The sequence below is a fragment of the Bison bison genome, unplaced genomic scaffold (genome assembly GCF_000754665.1).
Source record: "Bison bison bison isolate TAMUID 2011002044 unplaced genomic scaffold, Bison_UMD1.0 scf7180017845387, whole genome shotgun sequence".
In the NCBI taxonomy this organism is placed as follows: Eukaryota; Metazoa; Chordata; class Mammalia; order Artiodactyla; family Bovidae; genus Bison; species Bison bison.
Window position 1 is genome coordinate 13,344 of NW_011475960.1, and position 9,249 is coordinate 22,592.

The window sequence follows — 9,249 nt, forward strand, 5'->3', positions numbered from 1 at the left end:
TTTCTTTCTGGCTCCCTTTCTGTGAAAAGCCTGTGCATCCTGGGGACCATCTGCCTCTCTTGCAGGCATGTGTGCGCGTGTGGTGTGCGCATGCGTGATGGGTGCGCGTGTGGTGTGCGCATGCGTGATGGGTGCGCGTGTGTGCCCACGGTCCGCTTGCTGTCCGCTGTGTCGGGTGCCCCTCTGAGCCTCACGCGGGTCCTTTGTCTGGGGGTGGTGCTGGGGCAGGGATGGACTTCGGGCTTCCTCGCGGTCATGCTGTTTCCTCTGCAACCTGCTGGCCCCGGCTGCCCAGGGCATCCATCCAGCCCAGACTGGCCCTGAGCCCTGCAGGGCCAGCTCGGCCTCACTCAGCCTCTCTCCTGTCCTGGAACTCGCGCTCAAGTTCACCTCGGCCTCCAGCCCTAATTCCCCGCCCACCATTCATCCGAGCCGCTGGGCTGTGTCCTCAGTTAACTCCCCGGGGCCACCCCATTTACCAGCCCTTCCTCCTGGGCGGGGACAGACTCCAGGAAGCTCCACCTCTGGGCCTGGGGGAGCTTCTTTGGCTTCCCCCTGCTCCCTGCAGACAGCTAGACTACATGATGCACCATCAGATGACCTCTTGTTCCTTTTCTTTCCCTCCCTTTATGCTTTGTTTTTGTTTTTTTTTTTTTTACTGTGATAAAATGCGCGTAACGTAAAATCGACCACTTTGACCATCTTTAAGTGTACAGCTCACTGGCATAAGCACATCCAAACTGTTGTGCAACCGTCACCAACAAGATGTCCAGGACTTGCCATTTCCCCAAACCGAGACTCTGTCCCCACGAAACACTCGCTCCCACTCCTCCCCCAGCCCCTACCCCACTCCTCTACTTTCTCTCTCTGAAGCTGACCCGAGGGACCCTGTACATGGGCCCGTGTCTGTCCTCCTGTGTTCTGCGAATCTCGCTCAGCATTGTGTCCTCAAGGCCCACCCACGTTGTGCCGTGTGTCACAGTGTGCTTCCTTCTGAGGGCTGAGTTATGCTCTGCTCTGTTTTCACCACCTTCATCTGTCCAAGGACACTTGGGTTGCTTCTAGGTTTTGGTTACTCTCCACTGCATCCCCCCGGGAACGTGGATATACAAGTATCTGTTTCTCTGCCTTGGATTTTTTTCAGCTATTTACCCGGAATTGGAATTGCTGGATCACACCATACTTCTGTGCTCCACTTTCTGAGGAAACTCCGTCGGCTGCATCATTTCACACTCCCTCCAGAGCACGAGGTTCCAGTTTCTCCACACTCTTGCCAGCACTTGTCCTTTTTAAAAATCGTTACAGCCATCCTAACAAGACTCAGGTGGTGTCCACTGCGTTCTGATTTGCACTGCCCTGGCCCTGGGCCTGGGACTAAGGCCGCTGAGCCTTTTTTTCGTGTGTTCGCTGACCATTTGTGCATCCTTGGAGAAGTGTCTATTCAAGCCCTTTGGCCATTTTTGAGTCAAATTCTTGGTTTTTTGTTGTAGTTGGGTTTTAAGGGTTCTTTAACTTATATGCAGAGTACATCATGCAAAATGCCAGGCTAGGTGAATCACAAGCTGGAGTCAAGATTGCCAGGAAAAGTATTAACCTCAGATATGCAGATGATACCACTCTAATGGCAGAAAGTGAAGAGAAACTAAAAAGTCTCTTGATGAGCGTGAAAGAGGAGTTAAAAAGCTGGCCTGAAACTCAACATTCAAAAAACTAAGATCATGGCATCTGATCCCATCACTTCATGACAAAGAGAAGGGGAAAAAGTGGAAGCAGGGACAGATTTTATTTTCTTAGGCTCCAAAATCAGTGTGGATGCTGACCACAGGCAGGAAATTCAAAGCTGCCTGCTCCTTGGAAGGAAATCTATGACAAACTTAGACAATGTATTACAAAGCAGAGACATCACTATGCTAACAAAGATCCACATAGTCAAAGCTATGGTTTTTCCAGTAGTCATGCATGGATTTAAGAGCTGGTCCATAAAGAAAGCTGAACGTCGAAGAACTGATGCTTTCCAACTATGGTGCTGGAGAAGACTGAGAGTCCCCTGATGCTGGGAAAGACTGAAGGCATGAGGAGAAGAGGGCAACAGAGGATGAGATGGTTGGATGGCATCATCGACTCAGTGGACGTGAACCTGAGCAAACTCCGGGAGATCTAATAGAGGACAGAGGAGCCTGGTGTGCTGCAGTCCATGGGGTCGCAAAGGCTTGACTGGAAAGGTCACCTCTACTTCCATGGTCATAGGTCTCCCTGGTGGCTCAGATGGTAAAGAATCTGCCTGCAATGTAGGATAATCAAGTTCGATCTCTGGATGAGGTCTGATACCCTGGGGAAGAGAATGGCTACCCACTCCAGTATTCTTGCTAGGAGAATTGCATGGACAGATGAGTCCGGAGGGCTACAGTCCATGGGGTCGCAAAGAGCCAGACATGGCTAGGCGACTAACACTCCACGGCCAGAGGGATCTGTCCAGGGTTTCTTCTACCACTTTAAAAAAAATTATTTTTTTTATTTATTTGGCTGCATTGGGTCTTAGTTGCATCATGTGGGATCTAGTTCCCTGACCAGGGATCAAACCTGGGCCCCGTGCGTTGGGAGCACAGTCTTAGCCCCTGGACCAGCAGGGAAGTCTCTAGCATTTTTATGGTTTTATTTTTTGTACATTTAAAACTTTGACACCTCCATCCTGGTACTCAGTGAGAGGTATGCCTACAAGTTCTTCTTCTAGACAGCTACACACCGTCTCAGCATTCACCAAAACATCCATGGGCCTTCCCCAGTGGTCCAGTAGTTAACACACCATGGTTCCACTGCAGGGGCACCAGTCCCACCCCAGGTCAGGGGACTAAGATCCTGCACCCCCCACGCCCCCCTCCATGGGTTTGAGATGCCATCTTCAGTTTACACTAAGTGTCTGCACCCACTGGAGTAAGTTTCTAGATCTCCTATTCAGCTCTGTTGTTACTCATGACACGACAGGACACTATAGTTTGATAACTGAAGTTTTATGATATGAATTCACACCTGTTAGAGCTACACCTACGCTTATTCTTCCACGTGACCAGTTTGCCCAAGAAGAAAGGGACGATGTAGGTTTACCAGTTTGTACCGTTACTGAGAGTGGGCTGTGAAATGCCGGGGAGAACCCTCTGTGCCAATGAGTTGTGCTCTCCAAGAACATGGTGTCTTCCCATTACCAAGTCTCTTGGTAACGCTCTGTGGTGTTTTAAAGTTTCAAACAGGTCTGCGTTATCTCCTGTTAAGTCTATTCCAGTTGTCAAACGTGCCTTTTTCACTCGTTTGTCTCCCAGCACCTGTCTGCGAGGGCTGCTTATTTCCAAGCGGTCGCTTGCACCCCCTTCCTGGACCGTCTGCTGTGGACGGGCTCCAGTGCACCCCCCGCACCAACGGGGCGCAGGCGCGTCTCCCACGGTGCCGGCTCCGTCCCCCCTGCTCGGCTGCTGGGCCAACACTTCTGAGAAGGCGCAGGCCACGCTGGGGACGGTGACCCACCTCCAGCTTTGCTCTGACCCGCCTGGCACTGTGGCTCTTCTCTTTTTTTTTTTTTCCAGGTGTCTTGCTCTCTTTCACGATAGAGATCTTCTCAGAATGTCTGGTGCCCTCAGCTGTTCCTCACGTTTACCCCAGGGACTAAGAGTTGATAGCAACATTGGCGGGCTGGGGCCTGGCCGCAAGGGCAGCTTCCTGTTTCAGCCACCCCCTACCGCGCAGCTGGGAGCTGACCCCTCTGTTCTGCCCGCCCCATGGCCACACTGGACAGGGGTCACCATCTCCTCTGGGCCGGTCATCCAACCCAATCGGATGCCGCGGGTTCTTGCCTTTCTCAGGGTCCTCTGCAGCCATGTTGGTGCGCCTGCTGGGAGGCGAACGGGCACAGGCGTGCCTGGCCCTCTGTGCGAGGCCCTCTGTCTGGGGACCCTCGCTGGGGGGGACTGTCTCCTCAGACCCGGGCCTCAGCCTGAGGAGACCGCCCTGTGAGCATGTGTCCCCCAGCATGGGCTTGGGCCGGGAAGGCCGGAGAAGAAGGGACTGGGAGGCTGACCTCTGTCAGCCAGGCTCGTCCCTGAAAGACGATGACGTCCCGATGTGGGGAGACTGGAGGAGGAGCTTCCCTGCTGACGGCACAGCAGGGAGGGACAGAGAGGACGGACGCAGCAGGACAGTCAGAGTGAGCAAGCGCACCCTCGAGGCCACAGCCAACGGCTGACGCTGCCCGCGGCCGGGGAGCAGTAGAGAGATGAGGCAGGAGAGCACAACAGGGCGGCCAAGGCTGGGGGACCCTGCGGGACTCCCTGCCCCCAAGTCAGAAACCTGGCAGTCTGTGGAGAGGGGTCTGCACCGCTTCTCTGCCTCCCCCAGAACCCCCTCCGCTGTGCCGCCTCCCGGCCTCGTCCCCATGCACCCCTCCCCCACAGCCACCCCCACCTCTTGGAACTGCAAACGCAGGAGGTCACCCCTGTCCAGGCGTCGTCCAGCCCCTCCGTCCGCAGGGCCCCTCCCAAGAAGTCCTCGCCCCTGACAGGCAACACGCTTGTGTGTTTATGTCTTAGATGGCCTGTCCTAAGAAGCTGGCCTCATAGAAGCCAACATAGAAACCAAGCAGTGGCTGGCTTCGGGCGGGGGCGCAGCTGGTACGGCACCTAGAGCCCGCTTCCCTCCTCTACGGCCTTTCCACAGAAACCCGGGACCTTGCAGACACCCCCACAGACGGGTCCAAACACACGGCTGCACGAGCTCCACTGGGCCTGGCCTGCCTCAGCCTGGACCCATCAGGCCTGGCTCTGACCCTGAAGCACAGGGAGCTGTGCGGAACTTCTGGGGCCTGGCTTCCTTTGCTTGGGAAGCTGCCCGGGGCCAGGGGAGCAGCGGCCTGTGCACGTGGGGCTGCACGGTGACCGGACAGCGGCCCACCTGGCCGGCTGGGGTGAGACGGGTTCCTCCACATTGGGGCCAGCACCAAGCAGGGCCTCCAGGAACGTTTCAGTCATGACTTTGGTTGACAGGTCTCCTGCTGACTGCCCGCCTACCTGGTCAGTAGGACACTGTCCCGGCTGTGCACAGAGCCTCCCCCGACCAGGCGCCCTCCACGTGGCGGCAGCCGGGGTTGGGGTGGCCCGCAGAGGTGGACCGCCCACAGCTGTGGGAGGCTGGAAGGGGCGTGCCCACCTTGGTGCCCACCCAGGGTTCTGGGGGATAGAATGCTGACACTCTGCGTGGCCCCCAGTCCAGCACCTGCTTGTTATCAGATGCCCTCTGGCCCTCCCCGGGCTCCAGAGGCCCTCTCTCCACCCACACTCGCCCGCCAGGACCCAGGTTTACAGAGAGGAGCCCCCTCTAGCTTACCCAGTCCTCAGTCTGCGGCTCCTGCTGACTGCTGCTCTGGGCACCTGGTGGGCCCCAGGCCATCGCTGGGCTTGGTGGCCCCGAGGGCTGCCCCTTCTCCTGGGAAGGCTGCAACTCTGCCTTCTTCCTCAAGAGAACCTTAAGCGAACACTCCCTGCTGTCCATCTGCAGCCCCCTGGGTGGCTGGCCTGCACCTCTGGGGCGAAGTCCCCACAGCTACCTGGGCTCCTCAGGCAGAGGAAGGTCACATTAGGGTCTGCTGAGCTCAGCTTCCAGCCATTGGCCAGACAGTGCTGGGTGACCTCAGCCAGTGAGCCCCCAAAGGGTCCATCCCCCAGGGCGTCCTCGGTGCCCTGCCCCTGCATCCATTTTTCTCCACGTGGTCACCCCAGGCCAGGGCAGCTGCAGGCATCGTCCTGCTCCTGCCCCCGCTCAGGCTCCCCCAGGAAAGTCCCCTCTCCTACCGTGGCTCCAGCTCCTCGGATGGGCAGCTTCTGGGGACTCTGCCTGCGGGCAGAACGACCAGGGGAGAAAGGAGGGGCCCCCCGCAGCTCTCCCCGCCTTGTTCTTCCGGACCCCTGTGACCTCACCTCGACGCCAGGCCACACCCCAGGGCCCAGGATCCGTGCCCTTCACCTGCACGACTACGCGTGAAGGGGCCGCAGCGGACGGCAGCCCGCCCGTCTCCACTCCGCGGAGGGATGGCAGGGCAGGGGTCAGGGAACAGGAGAGAGGGTCAAGGGGAGGGAGTCATGGGGTGCAGCGACCGTCGGGGAGGCGCGGGACACATCGGGGGCACGAAGACAGGGAGAAGTGGGGTACACACATGGCGGGGTACACACGCTGTAGGGAGGGGCGGGGATGGGTGGGTCCGCTGGCTTCTGTAGGGGTACCCGGGGGAGGGGATGAGAGGAGGGGCGGGCGACGACTGGGGCGGAGGCGGGGCGGGCCCGAGTTGTGGCGGGCGGGGTCGAGGAGGGTGGGGCCCGACGAGCGGTTCCAGAAGGCCCGAGAAGGCGGAGCCGAGCCTAAGGAAACTTCCGCTCGACAGCTTCCGCCCGGCCGCTTCCGCTTCCGGCTCGGGGCGCGCCTGCGCTCTGGCCTCAATCCTCAGGGGCCGGCCGGGCTTCCGCTGTCCACGCGGACGCTGTCCCGCCCCGGCGTCCATGACCCGGAGCTTCATCTCGGGGCCGCGAGGAGTCCCGGCCCCGCGTTGCCTGGAGAGGCACTCCTCGGGGATGCCCCCAGCTGTCCGCGCCCCGAACCCCCGGTCCCCTTGGGTCCACGCGGCGTGTGGGGGCCTCGGAAGGTCGGCCTGCGGTGCCTGGACACCGGGCGGCGCCCGCGCCTGGACGGATGGAGGGGCGAGGCTGCTCGAGAGGAATCACACAGCAGGCGAGGGAGGGCCTGGGAGTGCTCCCCGGGTTTATTAGTGTCGCATCAGCACCTTAAAATAGTCCACGTGGTCACATACGTGACAGATTATAATCTGTTTCCCAAAAACGCTATTTACATTAATCCTGTTTTCCATTAAAAAAAAAAAAAAAAAGCTAGCAACACGTACATTCTAGAAACCAAACAACGCACAAAAACTGGACGGGGTCTGCAGGAACGCAGCGGTGCCCCTTGGCCTGCAGCGCCAGACCCAGGGAAGGGGCCCCTAAGCCCGGCCCCTGAGGCCTCCCCCAGGAACTCAGCTTCCTCTCCGCCACAGGATAGGAGGGGTCTCTAGAAGGGGATCAAAGCACACATGTAGGGGTCAGGCAACTGGCCTCTGGGAGCAAGCGGCGCAGTCCTGTCATGAGGAACGCGTCCTGGAACGAAGGCCAGGCAGGTCTTGGTATCTGCCAGCGAGGACAGCGCAGCCTAGCTGGCCCTGGCCGCTCTAATCCTGCCGCCCCTCTCCTCCCTGAGCTGCGGCCATGACACTCGGGACACTGGCCTGCGTGCCCTGAGGAGACGGTGACCCTAGGGACTTGACACAAAGAGGGAGAAAGCAGTGGCCTGGATACAGGGCTGGAGCTGACCTCCCATCTGGCCTGAGTGAGGGTGGAGCCTGCCCATACTGTGCCACAGGCCCGGGAGGAGCCTGGCCTTGCCTGAACGAGACGAGTGGCTTAGCATTTGAGTCCCAGTGACCTCTGGTCACCCAGTGGGCGGAGAACTCCTGCTCTGCAGGGGCTGCTCCTGTCCTGGGGGTCACGGTCTGGGCCCTGCACTCCTCACAAGCTGCCCCAACACTGCCCTCCGTGCACTCAGGGCTGCGCCTCAGTCACAGGCAGCTTTGGCTTCTGAGTCATCTTCCTTTGAGGGACAAAGTGCTTTTATCTGTGTCCTCAAAACAGCTCCATGAGGTAGGCAGGGGAAGTGTTTACATCCCCGATTAGATGATGGGGAAACCAAGGCACCGGAGCCCAGGTCTCTAAGTGAGTCATGGTGGCTGGGGCTGTCTGTATGACCTCCGGGGCCCAGGAACAGTGTGGCCTGCCCAGGGTGGAGGTGCTGGGTGTCTCCTCCTTGGTATGAAGACAGCTCACAGCTGGATGGGACGGGACAGCCCCTCTTGGCCCCTTCCTCTAAAACTAGCTCTGCAGCTGGAAAGCCAAGTCAAGGGCATGTCAGCCACACCTTTTGAGTGTGACCTCTGAAAAGGAAACTCAAGGAGCAGTACTCAGGGCCCTGAAGCCAGTGGTGGCAACGAGGGCGGGGAAACTCACGGGTCCCAGGCAGCTGCTGGGTGTAGACACAGGTGGACACTGCACAAGCTGCCCAAGGGTTCCTCCGCTCAGTGGCCTACACTCTCACCCAGGTCCTTCCCGTCCAAGGACCCTGGTCCAAGGGCATGCTCAGATCTGTCCACCTGCTAGACCCAGGGCTCTTGGCCATGGACACTCACACCCTGAACAGCCACCTGGGGGAGGAGGTAAGCAGGTAGGTCACAGGTAAGAAAAATGGACTGTCTTCCACCCCCAAGGGGAACCCTTCCTTGCCACGGGCTGTTGGAAGTCCTGTCCTCCAACAGAGCGGGGAAGACCTGCAGCCTGGCTGCGTTTGGCACTGTTTTTCTGAGCGCAGCCCGTGTGTTTCTCAGCCCTAGAAAACTGGGCTCAGAGCCCCTGGGTGGGCACCCCGGGCCTGCAGCCACAGTGGCCAGGTGGAGCGGGTGGGCTCTTCCTGGGGAGTCCTGGGGGCAGGGCTGGGGCTGAGCAGGAGGACTGGAAGGGACCCGGGCCTCGGGTCAGGACAGCCACTGCCTAACTGCACAGGGAGGGGGATGGCAGGGTGCTCCACTCACCCCCCACTCCCTGCGCCCTGGGGACCCAAACCCCAAATCCCTTGCTCTGAGGAGCCTAGCCTAGACAGGCGGGGCCCCGGCTGCACCCATGGCTCCAACGGGGCTTGAGCCCCTACGGTTTGGCCACTTGCCTGAGCCTCACTGGCCACATTAGTGGTGCAGGTGACAGACACCTGACTGCCTGGCCCAGACACCCCCAGTCAGCAGGCGGGGCCGGTGTTGGGGCAGGCGGTGGAGCTGAGGCGGCAACTTTGTTCGGGGCAGGATGACTCGCAGAAGCAAAGCGGTGCCTCGGGGGCAGCGAAGGGCGCGGGGAGCGGGGGTGGGACCGGGGCGGCACGGCTGGCTCTGCCTCAGTCCTCAGGGGCTGCTGGGATTTCAGAAGAGCAACGTCTGTTTGGCAGCTACATTATAACATGTATTTAAAAGCATTAAAAATATCCGCTACTATAAAACCTCCACTGCCCCTGGCGGCTGGAGTTCATTGGGATCCAGAGTGGGCGGCGGCGCTGGGGCCCTCTCGGCTGGTGGGCGGGGGGCCCAGGGCGGGGCTGACTGGCCTCTGTTCCGCTCAGGACGTCCCTGAC

The 9,249-nt window shown here is 59.4% G+C and overlaps 1 protein-coding gene across 5 annotated transcripts in view; it reads right to left on the bottom strand.

Annotated features, from left to right (window-relative positions):
* TEX22 (testis expressed 22) overlaps positions 1-6,268 on the bottom strand; it is a 17,973-nt gene extending 11,705 nt beyond the window's left edge. The window contains exons 1-2 of one of the 5 annotated variants that reach the window (XM_010834109.1): positions 5,832-6,268; positions 5,368-5,587 (exon numbers count right to left, since the gene is read on the bottom strand). In XM_010834109.1, the coding sequence (XP_010832411.1) occupies positions 5,368-5,532 (165 nt within the window). In that variant the 5' untranslated portion in view covers positions 5,533-5,587; positions 5,832-6,268. Of the gene's footprint in view, positions 1-2,136; positions 2,282-5,367 lie in introns of those variants that run through there. The other 4 variants (XM_010834123.1, XM_010834117.1, XR_824749.1 and 1 more) reach the window with 4 other exon arrangements.
* Positions 6,269-9,249: the final 2,981 nt, after the last annotated feature.